This window comes from Pipra filicauda, unplaced genomic scaffold (assembly GCF_003945595.2).
Source record: "Pipra filicauda isolate LSUMZ 115617 unplaced genomic scaffold, ASM394559v2 scaffold137_size4652046_pilon, whole genome shotgun sequence".
Taxonomy (NCBI): Eukaryota; Metazoa; Chordata; class Aves; order Passeriformes; family Pipridae; genus Pipra; species Pipra filicauda.
This window is the reverse complement of record NW_024103851.1, coordinates 1,883,892-1,902,481: the sequence shown is the minus strand read 5'-3', so window position 1 is coordinate 1,902,481 and position 18,590 is coordinate 1,883,892. Positions and strand designations below refer to the sequence as shown.

The window sequence follows — 18,590 nt, the reverse complement described above, 5'->3', positions numbered from 1 at the left end:
CCCACCTTTTCCTCCCCTCAAATTTTTGACTTTTTTAGATTATGTCCATGCCTAACCTGTTTAGATCCTCCAAAGACCAAGGCAAAAACCCTGCTGACAAAGAAACAGAGATATTCAGAGTTCTGTTGCATCAGCGCGTAAAGACTATGATTCCAAGCCCTTGCAGAGTGACTTCACTACTGCACAGAGGGGATGACAACGAAAGGCACTGCTCTCTGGCCCACAGCTGGATGCCCGGCACTCTGAACAAGGTCACTGGACTTGTAACACACACCAATTGCAGAAACAATCAATCAATCAATCAATCAACCGCTCTACTACCCACTCACGTGCTTAAAAAAAACACCAAAGAACAAAAGGCAATCCAAAAATCCTACTAGCCTCATAATAAATATTTTGAGCTACACCCACATCTCTCTTTTATGCTGAAGAAAAAGGGGAAGTACAAAGGTGCTGCCATTGCTATCCCCTGTGTCTGTTTCATACACCAAGCACTCTAAAAATATACCTTTCCTAACCCACTGATCCTATCAATTTTCTTTACTGGCATCCTATTAGGTCTCGCCACACTAATGAGTTAATCCAGTCTCAAGCTGCAAATCCCTAATATTGCTTTCACCTAGACAATTACTCTTACTTATGCACAATGCTTATAATGAATAAATGAAAGGGAACAGTTACATGATTATTTACTGCTTCTATTCTTTTTTTTTTATATATGCCAGACACCTTTTACATGGAGATCATAGCACTCAAAAACACACCGAAGAAAATAAAGAGCAAACTGCAAACACGTGTACTCTGCCTGATGCAAAACATCTTATCTACACATTCAGTCATGTGATGTGAGTACCTTCAATTGCCCACTCAGCTTAATTTCAAAAGAAAGAAACTTGTTCCAGCTGGAGTTTCTTAACCACCAGGGAAAGCCAGAGAATTTAAGAGTCAAGCAGTTTGTGTAGGTGGGATATCCCTCAAGAGCTAGTAGACCAAAAATAATTTATTGCTACAAGATGAATTTCATGCCTGGTGTTACTGCTACTATTCTAAATATTTTGATCACTGTGTAGGCACTGCAAAGTTATTCCAAATACAATAAGCAGTAGTAATTTCCAACTATTACCAATGCTCAAATCAGAGTAACAGATGCCCAAACAATATTTACACAGCTAAAATGTTTTTTTGTTTGTTTGAGGATTTTTTTGAAAGCACAAGGCATAAAAATGCATTATGTCCCAGTCTCTGGAAGACCTGGTTACTGACAAAGTAGAAGAAAGAATCTTGTTCTTGCTCCATCCATTTCACAGGCTGTTGAAACAATATCAGGTTGCTGAAAACATGAGATCCAGTCGTGGCAGTTTCCCTGTTTGCAAACACGGCGCAAGAATTCAGGGCAATGCACAGGGAGGATGTAATTGCTTAGACATCTAGAGCTTAATATCATCCCAATTAAGTCAACAGAAGATCCTGAATTTGTACAAAAGGTGATCTGGGTTCCTATTCAGCAAGCACAGGCCCCACACATTTCCATGTTGCGACAATAAAGAAAAAATCCCTAAGTAACACAAAGAAGAAAACGAAAACAAAACATAGCTTTTAGCTTGTGTTAAAAGCTCTGACAAGTTTCCATGGAATCTCAGTTCCCCTCATTCACCATGTGCATTTCAAAATCCTGAAGAAAATCAGAACCTAATTTCTGGCAGGATCTCCATGTTGTATGCCCAGAGAGAGTGACAGAAATAGTGACAGAGACAGTCACTGGTCAGTTTTGGTTTGTTTTTTCTCTCTCTAGAATGAAACATAAATTTCAGCCATGTTCAGCTGTATTCATTCTCAAGTATTATTTGTTTGACCCTTCTTAATTTGTAGTCAGTTTACTCAGAGGAATAAGCAAGGACTCTGCTCCACAGCCAATAAAAGCTGTGAGCTTCTTACTTGAATGCTTCTCTTCCTTAGCGCATTTCAGTACTTTCTTTATGCATTACGTGCATATGCCCCTATTTGAGCCAAAAAGAACTACTGCAGGACAGATTATGTTTATTCTGAATGTGTTCATGATCAGATTATCTCACAACATACAGGTATTTTGGTGGTATTCCGAAGCTGTCATCTAGCCCTTTATCTACTGCTCTCTTCTCTCATCTCTCTAAAGTTCACTCTTCTAGTCGTATCCTTGCAGTGCTAATCTGTTCTTGAGGTGCTGATACGTACACAAGTGCTTACAAAAAGATAAGCAAAATGGAAATTATTTGCAAGTAAAGGCATTGCCCACAGCACACAGAACGCACTCTGGTATCAGAAACTATCTTACTGCTTTAGTGCATGTTTCAGCCAAAACACTCCCTATTTCATAGTTGAGTTAATGAGCCAGAGCTAAATGATGTGCTGATACTGATCCAGGGTTCTGCAGAGACACCAAAACCAGTTTGCAAATAGACTCTAGACTTGCGTGTATGGAATATCCCACTCAGGTAAAGCATTATCATGAGACAACCCCAGTGGACGTTTATGCATTTCCATTTATTTTAAGACGCTCTGTAATCTTGGGTCCAATCTACCTGCCATATAATCAGACATCATTCTGCTCAATTATTTGGCATCAATAGGCAAGATATTCCCATACAGCTTGTATCATTTCCAACTGCCTTTTGACTGTCTTTTAATATTAATGCCTGATATGTTTTCACTTGTTATCCAAAACAGATCTTTCTTCCCTTGCTCTAAAAATCAGAATTCTCTACATTTCTCTGCAATTGACATTCACTATGGTTTTCAGATATATTGACTAAAATTCTTTTTTAAAAAGTCTGCATGCAAGACAGAGACAGTAAATTATTTCTCTCTCTCTCTTTTTTTTTTTTTTTTAATACAACTAAGACTTTACAAGAGTTTTTCTCTCCAATTTTGCAAAAATAAAGCTCAAAAATTAAGGCAGGTAGTATGGTGGTTGCACAGGAGTGTGCATGCCCAGGAGTGTGATTTTTTGCATGAACTATGAGTTGAAGGAGAAGATCTGAGTTTCTATGAATATAAACACATCCAAGAGCAGCTTTGGAGGTACCACCATACACATTAGCTACATGCTTGAGCAAATTATTTCTGTTAGCAGAACAAAACTTGTTCTATGATGTCTCAGAGCTCTAAATTTTTAACAAGGATAACCCTTGTGTCTTAAATTATTGAATTTGTAGAGCTGCCTGGCAACCTTACCTAGTCCAACTTTCAGTCAACCAATGATTAATTGATGCTTAGCCATTCACATAGATGGCTTTGCAATTGGTTCTGCAAAAAGAAAAAAAAAACTTGCTCTATGGTTTGTCCTTGTTGAGAGACAAACATCTCTTGACCCTAAACAGTGAATTTATTAAATACTCTCATTTATCAACTGTAATAAGCAGCCCTCGTCATAGTCTGAGAACACAGTTCCTTGTTCTTGATAGTATTTTCTGTGAAAACAACAGTAGCACAAAACATTTTTAAATGAAAAGATGAAAGAGTCCATTTGTAAAACGGAAACACCCTTGGAATACAGTTACATTTAAAAACAAATCTTAGTAGAACAACTAGGAAAAATAGTTTAAGATGAATGGATTTATATTCTAAAGTTTTACTTCTCATTATATTCTACAATGCATAAAGTCCCCCCTTCTGGCTTCACTAACACTAAATTTTAACAGATTTGAAGTATACAATCATCTGTTCTCAAAATAATGGTGCCCATTTGAATGCAAATTGTTAAAAGTCAGAACTTCTGCCTTTCACATATTCATAAAAAGAGAGCAGAGTCTACTGAAGAAAGAGAATAGGAAAGAAAACCAAGCAATAAACACCCAGAATATGTTTATGCTCCAACAATCACTAATAAGTTTACTGAAAGAGCATTTTAGAGATAGCAAAAACTAATCTGAATAATTTATCTGTGGGTATTTTTTGTGTTCAATCCCATTAATTATGTAATATTCTGTGATTTGAAGTCACCTGGAAGGGACTATAACTTCTCTTCCCTGGAATTTTCTAGGCTATGAAAAAAAGACAACCAAAAAATGAAAAAGTGAATGGATGCTATAGCACTAGTAATCCCTCCCTAAATCTCTGAAGTGCATCAGTGCAGATTAGTCAACTTCAATGTCATTTATTAACATACATTCATTTAAAGGCATTGATAGCACATGGATTTCTGTGCTCCCTGAACACTGCTCTTGGCATTCTTCTCAGTCTTAACAGAGCTTCTTTCAAATCTAAGATCATTCTTGCCATGTTCAATAAAAATGTTGTATTTTAAATTTTAAAAGACAAGTACTATTGCAGCCTGGTTTGAGGCTTGTAAAAACTTTCTAGTTTTGTTTTGTTTCAAGCACAGGAAAACTCCCACTGCCCAGCCTGCCCCAAACACCTGTAAAAAGCATTGCTCCATAAAAGCAAGCATTGACTGCTTAATCCCGAACTTCTATTGATATTCAGGGATGCAAAAGAAACAAAGGCATACATTTCACCCTAACACTACACACAGAGCCAGCTTTTCCTGGATCTGGAGAAGTACTCCTTAGGCACAGCAAATCAAACCACTGTAAAGTGCTGAGTGCTCTTTGGCCAGCTCAGGAGTCCTTTCCAAGCTGCTTGCTCCAGATGTGACTCAATGCAGGGATATTTTATCACTGCAAAGTCCTAACTTCTAGCATTGGGGCAGCCATAAATGATTTTTACCATGTCATAAAGTCAGAAATCACCCAGATGGCAATGACATTCCTCTGCTTACAGTACACTAGGGGCACAGATACAGCTATTTGAAGAAGAAGCTGAAGTAGTACAAACTCTCTGATTGAAAGACTTGGGATTAATTGAAAGTGTCCCTATATTTTCCTTTCCTCAGCCCCTTTATTCCCTGTTTTTTTCTAGAACTTTTTTCTGGACAAATCGTGACCCTTTGTTTTCCTGGTTGGCAATTTAAACTTGGCTTACTGTGCTCTTACTAGGATAGTGCAGGTTTATGGCCAAAGTACCTCACTGGCAGCCAAGACACTCGGTTTGTAAAGTTGAACTGTCCATCTGTTTTGTATTTGCTCATCACTCCATCTCCCCAGACTTTTGTCCTGGTCCTTCCCCTCTAGTTCTTAACAAGACTAGAATAATTCCAGAAAAGCAGTGTCTCGCATTTAATGTTTGTTGATGTGGCTGAAACAACAGGGTTCTAACGCCATCTTTGAATGTCTTGAAGTATTCAAAGAATACCTCAAGAAAAGAGAAAAAATATCAGTGGATTTATGCCAAAGTGTGCAGATCCCTGGAGTGCTCATGAGATAAAGTCTGCTTCCACCTACTATTCCTTATTAAATACTGATCTCATGAGGAATGATACCTGGCTCTTTGATAGGCTCATCTTTTAACAAAGAAATATCAGAAATTCTGATTAGATCACGTAAATGATGGCAGCATTTTAGCCCTTCTTAAGAAATATTTGCCTGCATCTTAAAGATGACTAACTGAGACCTGAGATGATTTCATAACTCACTGGATGACTTTGAGCAAACTGAAAACAAAATAAGGGCCTGGCTGTTTTCTAAAGATTTAAACATGAGTCCCAAGTCAGGTATTACCTAAAGCAGGAAGCTGTGGATAGGGATGTTTTTTTCTGAACACTCCTGCATAATTTATTAGGATAAACTCAAGATCCTAATTTTGATCCTTAAACGCTGTTATAGTTTGCAGGTCAGGCAAAGATGTCTGATATAAAAGATCTTCTTAAACCATTTGACAAATAAAGCACTGCTTGAGCTTTCAACTTTCCTGGCTTTTGGACTGTAATCCCTCAATTCAAAGAATCCTTCATCACTAAGCAGCAAGGGTGCTAGCTTTGACCTCACAGTTTCAGAAGCTAAATATTTTTTCAAACATTACTGAAACATATCCTTATATCAACACGAATAAAGCACAAACTTCACATGTATAACTATCTCACATCCTCACATACAATGAATAGATTTTAAAGACAAGAAAAGACCATTGTACTCTTCTAATACAACTCTATATTCAGAAAATCTCATTCGATGTTTTCTGCATCAGTGCCCTAAATTTTGCCTGAATATAAGATAGCTTAAAAACAATACCCAGTTTAATCTGAAGAGTTCAAGCAAAGAATTCCTCTCAACTCTACATTAAGCTACATCAATGGCTAATTACCTTCATAAGTACCCTATTTCTAATCCAATATGGAACACAGTGAAGTATATATGAATTTCTCACTCTAATAATCCTCTTAGGGACCCATTTTTCCATGAGTAGAAGGTTATTCAGAAAACAAGACAGAAGATCTCATTTTACAGATGGGTTTTGCTAGCTGATGCCAGGCTGGATTTTTTTGGTTTTGTTTTTGGTGTGGTTTTTTTTTTTTTTTTTATTATCTTGACAATGGAGACACTTGTTCTCAGATAAGGCAAATCCAGTGCAAAATATAAATAGCCAAATGAAGTAGCCAATGCACTACTGACCCTGACTAATTGCTAAAATGCACTCATGAAGCCATCCAAGTATACAGACAAACTCCACTCTGAGTTATTTTTCCACCTTTCACGTAAGCCACTGTATGACTACTTTTTCCTCGTGGAAGTTACAAAGTTACAACAGCTTAATCTTCCTATTCAGAGGTTAAACTTATTGCTTAATTTTCAAACTTTCAGGCAAAATAAAGCCATGGGAAATGCATGTAGCATGGGGAGGGAAACATGATGAGTTAGATCTTTGTGCAGTTGCAGAACTACTAGCTTGTTGGGATTGTGGAAACAAATGGACTAGGTGTTGCAATGAAGGGATGTAGGCTCTTCAGGAAGAACAGGATGGGGAGGTGAGAAAGAAGAGTTGCCCTTTATGTGAGAGGGCAGCTGGAGTGAACGGAGCTGTGCTTGGGGATGGATGAAGTCAGGCAATCTAAAGCCCAAGTGAAATTGCATCTGGCCAGGGACGTCAAAGACATAAATTGCTTGTAAAAAGATATTTTTGAGGTCTGTACTTGAAATTTAGAAGCTGGAAATGTTTACATCAACTGGAAATGTTTACAAAATTTGTTCCTAATGTTCAAACAGACGTGTAGAGGTTCTCGAAGCTGCCTCCATTCACATCCAGCTCAGAGAAGAATTATATAGTAGCAGCTGTATTTTCATGCAACACCTGAGTTCACCTCATGTATGTTTAATATGTAGAAAATGCTACCATTTTCCATTTTCACTGCTGCTCTTATGTTTTATGGAGTTCACAGAAAAAAACCAGGAAGGGTAGTGAAAGTGATGTTCTCAGTGACTGTAGGCAAATCAACTTGTGTCATACAGTAAGTCTGAAATACTGAAATACTAAGCAGAACCCCAGAAAGACAGTATTTGTCATGATAGTATTATCCTTACTCTTATAGAGCTCACTGCCCCCCTCTTCAACCTGATGACCTTAACACCGCAAAATCTGAGTAGAGGATGGATGTGATATCTCTGTGGAAAACAGCATCCAAGACACAAGTATTAATGATTGCTTTTAAAGGTGCCAATACAATGATAGTTTTCAACGCATTTTCATCTTCATGTACCCCAAAGCCAGTGACGCTCAGGTACATCGATGCCTTAAGATTTAATCAGAAAGTGTTGAGAAAGAAGTTGCTGCAGCGTGGTAGAGATAAGCCTAACTCTGAAGCAGATAACAGTGTTTCATAGTGCTTCGAGAAAATAAACAATACGATAGGCAAGGTAGACAGAATAAGGCAGAGCAAAAAAACCATAAATATTAGTAACTCACCTTTAACTCTGATTAGCTGCAAATGTTCAGCAACTAAGAACAATTTTGCAATAATCCTTATTTCTAAGTTGGAACTGGTGTTAACAAAAAAACCCCTGTAGTTTAAGGAAAAAAACCTTCCTGGGCTGTAGAGTCAGAGAGAGAAAAGCAACAGGATTCTCTCCTTTTTCAGTCTTGCCTTTCTCCTGACCCCAACACTCACAGCTCCCAAGGATGAGCCTCTCTAAGGGAAAGTTATCCTGTCCTTTTGGTTACTCTTCCTATCCCTCCTGCTCTACAAGGTATTTGTTTTAACATGGTTTCTCCTTGTTGGTACTTATAAAAATGACAATTTTCTTGGATTGGTTTGTTTTTAAACAAAAATAATTGCAATTCAGATTTGTTGAGCTAGTTTTTACAGAAATTTATGGGAAAACCAACCAAATGTCATAAAAATGACACCACAAACAGAGATGAAGACACAAAACATCTTACGTATGTTAATTCATTACCCAAAGTCTCATTGTTAAGCAGCCTGTGCAGTGCTACAGAGAGGAAGGTGAGAACTTCCTTTGCTTGATAGGAATAGGTGAACCACTTGAGCACAGAAGCAAGTCAAAACATCAGTGGAAAAAACAGGAAACAGATGGAGGCAGGGGGGGTGGTCTTGAATCACCCTTTCCTGGTTTTCATTCAACAGCATAGGCCAACTTAATGAGAAGCAAGTTAAAGAATTATTCACAAGGAGTAAGCCTCCTGTAAAGCATCTTGCCTGGCTTCAGCCACAGCACTTCTAGAACTAACTGAAGAGAATCAAATAAGAGCAATAAGAGAAGATGACCAACAGAAACACCAAACAAGCTGGGCACATTTTAGCCCAAAACAGAGTAAGCTGGATGCAGGGTGGGGTGGCAGATACAGCTCTCACTTGAATATTTTTAAGAACCAGCTAATTTAGTTATGTATCAGGCATGGAACAGACAGCTTTGTCTTCACCTTAAAGTGGAGGGAAAGTAGGATGGATCTCTTGAGGTAATTTCTAGCTCTGTATTTTGCTAGGATTTGGAAATGGACCCTTCAAAATAGCAACAACTATTTCACTGCCAATCGAACCCAATCCCTAGGGTTGGTTGTTGCCTCTCTGGGCCTGGAAAAGACACATTACCAAAAAATTCCCCACCCTGGTACGGCCCACTGATTATTACCTGCTACTGGCTTTTCAATTGGATACCAATGAAATCCTGACAAGAAGGCTGTGGAAACGTAAGAGGGACCTCAGGGTGTTGGGACAACTAGTCAAGGGATCTGCAGCACCAGTTGTGGGTTTTTTTTGTCCAGTTGCAGAGAATGTTAGGGTAAGAAACAGGAAAATTATGCAGATGAACATCTGGGTTCAAGACTGGTGTTAGCAGTGCTATTTTGGTTTTTTGATGGTATGTCAGTTTATACGACACTGAGCCTGCAGGCAACAAACAGAGGCCACATGTCTCAAAGGGGTAAAAGGATCTTAGCTCAGGGGTTAGCAGGGCTCGTTGAGAGAGCTTTAAACTAGATTTGAAGAGGGATGGAGACATAGCCAGGCTTGACAGAGATAAGGTGTGACAGAGACAAGCGACTGTCCAAGTACCAAAAGGAGGCTTAAGAGGGAACACCTCGATCAAGCACAAGCATCCAAAGACATAACCACAAAACAGGACTATGGGGCATCCCTTTGCACTGGGCTATTGACACAATCAAATACCTCTATAAATGCTTGAACACTAACACATGCAGTATAGGGAATCGATTCTGTGATTCTGTAATATGAACTTATCTCCAAAGGAAGACACTTGTGCAACAGTCCCATAATCCAAGCTGTTATTTTTCCATAATATTATCATCTATTCCCATTCTTTTAAAGGGTTCTTCACATACTTTAGTGTCACTGAGAATCAAGCTGAAAATATCAATCAAATTCTTTATTTGTATCTCTTGGATATAATAATCTCTAAAATTTAAGGACTGTAGCTTTTTAGGGTTTGCTATAACACAATTAGATATCAGGGCTTCGAATAAAGTAGAGTTTTAAACAGAAGGTTAAGACAGCATTAAAAAATGATTAGCATGTCAGTAGAGTCTGAGCAGACAGCTCTTTAATGACACTGGACAGGGAGTTTAAAGGAAAATACTTCAGAGAAGTAAATGGATATTCTTTCTAGCAGAATGATTTCCTTAAAGAAAAAAAGTCCAAATTAGGTAGATCTTTTTTTTGTTGTTTCAAAAAGAAGCAGTTTGAAGATAAAATATACCTACCCAAAGCAACTAAGATGAGAACAAAGAGGAAAAGAATACTCCAAGGGCCAAGTATATAAGACTGAAAGAACTATTCAGTCAAGGTATAATCATCCATTTTCCCCTGAATTATATTTATTTAATACAAACATAAAGGTGTGCAGAAGAGATGAATGGGTTACAGGAGAAGGTAAAGTGAAAGTTCTAAAATATTGTTCTTTGGAGAGCATCACCATTATCAAAGAGAAATGTTGGCTGCAAGTCAGTCTTGAATTCAAACAGTCACCTGTTGAGTTGTGCATGGCTCTATGAGCGACTACTAGAAAAGGAGAAACAAAGGTTACAAGAAGGAATATTCTATGACAGTAGTGCTTGCCAGACTCCAGTCTCTGTTTTAGCAGTTGTAGAACTTCAGCCAGACCTTTCACAGGTGACAAAGAAAGAAATTTTTAGATAATTTTTACTTTCAGACTGGAGTCTTCCTCTCCAACTCTGGGCTTTACTCTGAAGGAGAGGAGGAAACCAAGCTTCCCCTGGTCTCTGTCATACACTTGCCATGACATGAAAAGCAAACCCCATGTCAGATTTTGCTATATGAACAAAATTGTTCATAAATTTGTAAGTTCTACCAAATGCCTGTCTCATTCCGTTGCCCCAAGAGTCAGTTCTATCAATTTATTTGCTTTTATGAAACTACTTATTTATGAATTCTTGCTCAAAACAACTGAAAATCTTAAAGACAAGCAAAAAGAATCCTTATTAAGTTAAGTTTACACAGCATTACATGGTTCCACTACAAAAATAAGAAAGCACTTGAATGCAGTATTTTGCATCACAACCCCAGCTCAACAACTCTGGGGCACAAACTGGGATATTTTACAATTTTAAATGCCATTGCAGAAAAACAGAACATGTTCTTTCAGTCATATTTCCTCACCTAGCATATACATTTATAGATAACCTCTGCACTTTCCTTTGGTCACTTATCACGCCCTGATGCTAACTGAGAAATAATTCAAAAAGAAGACTTCCTATTTTATTACCCATCTCATTTCACAAAGTAAGCAGGTTTCCTCTAAGGCCTCACAGGAAAAATGAAGAGGACACACTTTGTTTCAGCTCATCATGACAGGCATAAGATGTTCCTCTAGGCAACCCTTGCTAGGGGCACAGCAATTTTTTTCAGAGGCATAACTCTGATGGATGCATAAAATAGGACAGACTGAGAGCAGATCTTTTAAGAGGAAAAAAAGACTAGTGGGCTTCAGGGAAAATGGTATTTCAGGCTACCTGTGTTTTTAAAAATTGTAGTTGGGAATAAAAATTAAAGATAATGTGGAGAAAATACTATACTATCTGCCACAGTTCATTAAAGTACCATGCACAGAGCAGGCAGGTACTTCAGTAACTGAACAGATCCTGTTCCTCTGTATTTTACTTTCATTGAGAAGATGACTTCAGTGACTTCTAGTGTATTGCTAACATACCGTTCCTGGCTCCCTTCCGTGATGTGGTAGAGACGATTGGCACCTCCATCAGCACAAGCTCTCAGGGCAGCTGCAAGAGAAGAAAGAGAACATCAATGCATTTGCATTATAAAAAGAAACAACCACAACCAGTTACTTCATTATTGACAATGCTGTATAAACTCAAATGTTCATGGCGGCATGGGGAATAAACTTGAGATCTCATACGGCTTTTAGCTTCCTATACATGACTGCTTCCCCTGTTTTTATCAGACTGGTGCCAATGTTCATCTGCTTGTGCCACTGTACTTGCAAATAGCTTATTTCTATCCTAACCTACTGCCCAGACAGCTTAGACTACATGAGGGGCTAGTATTCAAAACCTGAAAGGGCCCATCCTCCATCTATGGGCATGCATTTGTCACGAAATGGGAACTTGCACTGGAAGCCTAACTACCTCCTCATCCAGGCAGAAGGTTCGTAATGGTGGCTCTATAACAACTTGCATAACAACTGCAAAAAAAACCCCAAACACATAACCAAGAGTTCATCATGACAATACCCATTTTCTCTTTTTTTCCCCTCCTATGACACAAAAATGGTAACTCTGTTACAGTTTCTATATTGTTCCACAGACTGTTTGAATCATCTGATATAAAGTAGGTGGGTTAGGTCTTGGCTTTACTATCTTGAACTATCCTGATACAAAATCACAATAATTTTCAGTGCTTCCACCTAACTTGGGGACCTCAAAGGGCATGTGCCACTAATTCCAGCTGATTTAAGCAAGCGCAGACATGCTGTTCTCTTGTGATCCCTTTGTTTATAGACTTAAGACAGAGAAAAGAGACAAGTCTAACACTATTATTACAAAATCAAACATAAATTGGCACATTTTATTCATAAGCATCCCCATTAATCATCATTTAACTAACACACAGCTCTTTCGTGAGATTTTAAAAACCTGATAAGCTATTAAGGATTGAAAATGACCATCTTGTCTTAGCAGTCTTTATCAGTTTTGCTCTGAGATGCACAAGTCAGATAACCACAGCACACAAGATAAAAGGAGCTGTCGCTTCCACAGTAGAGCAGAGTGTTCCTTCCAGGCAAAGAGAGACCGACTGCTAGTTCTGAGAGGGCTGAAAGTCACAGGGCCAGGGCCAGGGGCTGGAGGAGAGAAAAGGGAAAAAAGAGGAGAGACAAAGAAAACAGGCTGCCAAAGTTTTGGGGGAAAAGGTACAAACAATCAGATCAGGCACTTCTTGCTGCTGAGAATTCAATTTTCAGCTAAAGCCACTTTCCTTTGGTGTTTATTTCTCAGTCAGAACCATCTCTCAGAAGTGATGCAAACCCATTATCTTTCCTTTTGGTGTGCATTAGGTGGGCAATCCAGCCCTCCCCCTAGCTTAGCCATCAACTTAGACAGCCTATACAAACTGGGACAACCTAGTTCACCTCTATATCTGCTCTCAAGTCACTCTTTCTTATGTTACTGCGGAACTCCCACCATGGGGAATGTTCTGTATGGGTATATCCACCACGCAGTACCATGTGACCTTGGCTGAGGCATTTTGGGGGGGAAAAAAAAGGAAGGAAACAGGGCAACACAAAATCTACCAGTTCATCACAGGGAGCTCTAGGTACTTGAGCTTTTTCCTGCAGACTGAAACAATGTGCAGGGCAGGAGAATGAGCACTGTACTCCTCTGTATTGCTTCTAGCACTGCTCTGCTCTAGGGATCCCTGCTCTCTCTTGCCCATAGTATTATGGTACCCACTATGGCAAGCCCTACTACTCTCAGCCTTCCTGTACAGACCATGCTCCTCTCCGTTTCCTTATCCTACTTCTACTTCTTCCAGCCTCCAACCAAACCCGTATTAATGAGACAAGGTCAAGCAAATTTGATCCTGACAAATTTCATTAGGTGAGATCATTTCCAAATTATGGTAGCTGGCCAGCCATTTACCATGGTGATTCACTGCTTCAGGCAGGTTCCTTATCCATTTGTATGAATACAAACAACACAAGAACACCATTTTTGCCTGCTGTGTTTGATGGGATGATTTTAACTTCTCTCACTTGAGGTTACAGCTAAAAATGGGTTGATGTACTTTCTTTATCCTGGGCATATTTGTTAAGTTCTCTCAGGGAGTTCAGCTCACACAGAATATATTAATGGCCCATTGCAAGAAGAGTCTGTAATACCTGTCCTTGAATTAGTTATCCTGTCTATTGGCTTATTTAGTAGATAGAAGGCATCTAAGCAAGGCCTAGGATCTAGGCAATTACAGAATCTCTTCTCTCCCCGTGAGCTACAAAAGCAATTAATCAGTTGAGACACTTTTTATATCCAAAACTGTAAGAGGGCTGCAAAAAATTATTTTCTAACTTCAGGTACATAAGCTTCCTAAAGGATGCTTCCCAGGCCAAGGACAGTCCCAGCCTTTTCCTTCTGAGAACAGTGAGTTTTATATTTATTATCCCACATTTAAAAAAAATAAGTGGCTTACAACTTCTGGAAAAAAAAAAAAAAAAGGACAGGACGAGATACAGAAAAAGAGATTAAAAAGTCTATTATCTGTCTTAATTACGTTAAGACAGCCAGACTGTCTTTAACTATTGCAAATTCTCTCAATGGACTTACCACAAGTGAAGCCTGGCCTAAGATCTCTTCATCTGATCTTACTATTTTAAAACAACATGACCAAAAAACCCAAACCAAACTAAGCATTATAAAACAAACCAGTCTTCAATCAGTCTGGTACATGTAAAACTACTGAAATTCTCCCAAAAACATGAAGGTACCTAAGTAACAGGTCTGTGACACTTGTACGTAGTACACATGGATATGTGGCTACTATTTGATATCTCAAATCAAGAGTTGCCTTATATAACTGCACTTTAAAGCTGCCCCCCACATATTTATTCTTATTTATAAGAAAAAAAATACAAAAATTAAACTTCTGCAGCATTGTCAAGTTATTTAGAGAAACTATTTATGAGGTGCTTATCCTTTACCAGCAAGTTAATAATTTACGCTGGAATGAACCAAAGCCCCAGGTACAGGGGTAGGAACTAGCAGGTAATTAACAGATTGGCCGGAGGCCAGTAAATCACAATATTTCTACAGCTAGGAACAAAGCTTTGCTTTATAAAAAGTAATGATATATACTAACTGGAAAAACTTGTATCATTACTATCTGAAAGCATTTAAGGAGATAGCAATTCTAAGCTTAAAGTTTGGATGGAGATTCTCTATGAAAAAATAACAGGAGCTGATTTTACACAATGCCTTTTATATTAGAGGCAAAATTGCTTAACAAACAACTATGTGGCCAAGGTTCACCACGGCAACTGTGTAGGCAAATCTAGCAGTCTCTAGGCACTTTGCAACAGCTCATACGAAACCTCATTAATTATTTCAGCAGAAGCTGAAGGACCTGAACAGGATCTGGGCTTTGTTTTGCTTGGCTTGGCATCCTGAAAACAGAGACACCTTCTTCCAAGATGTCTACAATTAAATAGATGGAAAAAAAAAAAAAGAAAAAGAAAAGTTAGAAAGTGACACAGAGGGATGAAGAGCTAATGGTCACACATGGGTCAAAACCAAGTTATCTTCCAGGGTGACCAAAGTGGATGGTGGGGCTTGTAGAGTGAAGAATAACTTAAGCGGTCAGTCAGAACATAGACGGTCTTGCACTTACCTTCTCTTCTGGCTCAAAGGTTGCCATCCCATTATTGGAGACCCCTCAGATTTGCCAGGTGGGCTGCACATTGAAGTACTCTCTAGCTTATGTAATGTCAGAAAGAACTAAGTCACCAAAGACATTATCTGAAGGCTTTTAGTTAACCCTGCCTGTGTGAGCTGAGACAGACTAGGGAATGGTCGTTCAAGTAGCTCACTGAGCTCTGAGGGGTGAGGAGGACCAACACCTCCAGAAAAGATGCTGTGATATGCAACTTGGAGCGATAGCTTTTTTAACCAGCACAACTAGAAGCAGAGGAGGCTCGTGCTCTTAGCCGCCCAGCTCAGCTGGAGAGCCCCAAGGTACTACTTCATGCTTTTGTTATTAGAAGAGACAATGCTAAGAGGACAAGGGTGCAAGCGCACTGCAGGCCTGGCTCCCTTGGCATTACCACAAAGTATCACCTTTCCAATCTGAATATTCTGTGTTAAGCTCTACTCCTCAGAAATAGCTCCATCTGCCAAAGTACCCCCTTTTCTATCTGTGAAATTCCTTTCTAATGTAATTCCTGTGTCATTCAGTGAACCAGGGCATGGAGACATAACTGAAAATCAGCTGTTTCATTGTACAGAAGGGGGACCTCAATGCCACTGACAATAACTACTTCCCAAGTTAATGGGAGTAGCATATGTTAAGTCCAGTAGTGTCTGAAATTACAGCAAGAGTAAATAGCCCTCATCTCCACCTATGCCAAGGAAAAGTTACATCAAGGGCATATTATCAGCCTGTGACATCTAAGAGTTTCTCACAGGCAACATGGACGAAGAAACCAAAGTCTTTCTGAGCAATGGCCTTAATTTTAAATGGTGCCTCTTCTGCTATGAACCAGTGAACTATTTCCCTTTAGTGACTGAAGCTGAAGCACCAATTTTAGGGCTAATTATTAGTTGTTACAAAAATTATCATAACACAACAAAAATAAGGGAAACAATTATATTGATATTTACCCCTTTGGCAAATACTTCCTGTCCCTGTGAGACAGGATATGAATAACATATCAAACACAAAAAAAGAAGGTCTTGGCTCTAAGCTAACTAGTCCTGATGCTTTTTCCAGAAAAGAAGCAAGTATATTACCATATTCAATAGCCCTGCAAATTCAGGCAGAGGGAAAGACTCCACAGAACAGATGCATCTCTAGCAGACTAAGTAAGATGAGGGCATAAAAAGGGAATACATTTATACACTACAGCAATACCTGAGGAAGAAAAGCATAACCTTATTAGTCCTATTATTATTCCTATTCTATTATTTCTTGCAATTAGCATTGAAAATATTTTTTCCTTTTTTTTAAAATGGATTTTGAAATCAACCCATGTTTTTTTGCCTAAATTCAAATTTGACATCTCTCCTTAAATTGCCTTAGTATATCCCCTCTGTTCCTTTTCTAATTTTACACAACTTCTTCTAGGTATGCAATTTGTTTCCTTTATTCTTTTATTGATTCAGTAGCCTGGTAACCATAATTAACCTGCCAGCATAATCTACACATAAGAGAATTCTGCTTAATTAATGACTTGGAGTGCTGGTAGTAATACATACATGATATATATGGGAGGTATGCAGAAAACTGCTTGGTCTGCTTGATACATTGGGCCAACACATTTTTGTCCCAGCATTACTTCAAAAAAATAGTGGTTATCGATAACAAAATGTATACTCTGTATTTATGTGCTTTCTCGTTTTCTCCTTTGTCCTGTAGAAACTGCAAAAATAAATTTAGCAAACCCATGGCTTTATACAGCTGCAGATTGCTAGCTAGGTGATCTAACTGCATCTCAAACTACTCCCTCCCATCCATGTGTTTCCACCCGTGTTATGAGGACTGTATGCAACTGCCATTATATATCAAGTACAGTGCACTGCAGACGTCCCTCTTCTGGTCAGCTGCAGCTCTGACCAGAAAATAGCAAATCACCCACTACTCTATAATAGCTTTCTGCTTTGCGGTTGGACATTGGTCTTGCAAAGAAGCTTTTTAACTATTTAGTTAGGTCTATTCTTATGTTGCAAAAGAGTGGTTTGGTTGCTTAAAGAAACACGGTCAAAGGTATTGGTGAAGACAGGGTTTAATGTGAATTTGTGAAAATACGACTTTAGAGAGTTCAATGGCAAGGTTCACTCTATTACTTACTAGACAGATTAAAGCATCCAAGGAGGGAAGGTCAAATAAGAAGCAATTTAAAATCATTTACACAGAATCTGGGAGTGCGAAAGGGGGTAAGGGTGCAAAGAATACAGATGCAAAGATAAGGGTGGAAAAGGGTTTAAGAGCACTTAATAACTATTTTAACATTTACAAAGCAACTCAGTAGGGTTCACTACAATTATAAGAAGGACTTAACTATAGATTTGAGATCGTAAATTCATATCATAATCAATTAATATGCACACAGGTAAACTGATGTGTACACCTATTTCTATTTGTGTAAAGGTACCTATCAAAAATTCCCCTTGAGTTCAGTGAAATGCTCACATCAAACACCTTTGCGCTTCCCAACAGGCAAGAGCTGCACCTCAAGAAGTGTGGAGATGGGGCGGGGTGGGGGTATCAGCCTAGGCTTCATTGTCAGCGACAATCCTTCAAATATCGCAAACTTGAGACTTGTCATCTCTGAGGTGTCCCACTCAGAGTGAGGTGCTGGCACAGCCCACTGTGGTCCAGGACCACTCAAAGGACTTCACTTAGGACCAGTGCTTATAGAGTCATAAGATGATTGACTTTGGTCATCAGTAGGTTTCCATCCTGGCAACAACCCAAGTAGGTGACTACAGGGCTTGTTTCCCAAAGTGCAGCAAAAATGGTATCATTACACTTGCGTTATGATTCAGGTATATGGTTTAGCAAAGCTACAAAATGTAATTGCTTATCCTTTGTTTCCCACCTTGGTTAGTGTTGTGATTTGACTCCCCAAAAATCCAATTTCTAAGCCCCCCACACTTTGCCTCAATGTGAGAGGGGTTTTCAGACATAACACATCAATTAGCATGGGGAAATTATATCAAAATTTATTACTAACACAATAAATACTATAATACATTTATATACAACAATTCTAACTATCTCTTTTATGGTAAAGCAATATATTTACATAGATCAAATCCCTCCTTTCCCTCCAAATAAAAGTTCAGATGGAAAGAAGAAAATCACTTTCAGGGCAGCACAATCTCTTCTCTTCCAAGTAGCAGATTCACTCTGTCGTAGTTGGAAAATCTCTCTCTCCCTCTTCATTACAAAGCAGGGGTTTTTCTCTCACCCCTTTCTGCCCTTTGGCTCCAACCAAAGGTCTCTCTCTCGTGGGTTGCAAAGCAGGGACAAAACTCACCTTACCATGGTCATATCACGGTGTGCA

The 18,590-nt window shown here is 38.8% G+C and overlaps 1 protein-coding gene across 2 annotated transcripts in view; it reads right to left on the bottom strand.

Annotated features, from left to right (window-relative positions):
• Nucleotides 1-18,590, bottom strand: part of TPK1 (thiamin pyrophosphokinase 1) — a 306,395-nt gene that overhangs the window by 179,850 nt on the left and 107,955 nt on the right. For both annotated transcript variants that reach the window (XM_027715024.2, XM_027715028.2), the window contains one exon: nucleotides 11,511-11,580. In XM_027715024.2, the coding sequence (XP_027570825.1) occupies nucleotides 11,511-11,580 (70 nt within the window). The remainder of the gene's footprint in view (nucleotides 1-11,510; nucleotides 11,581-18,590) is intronic.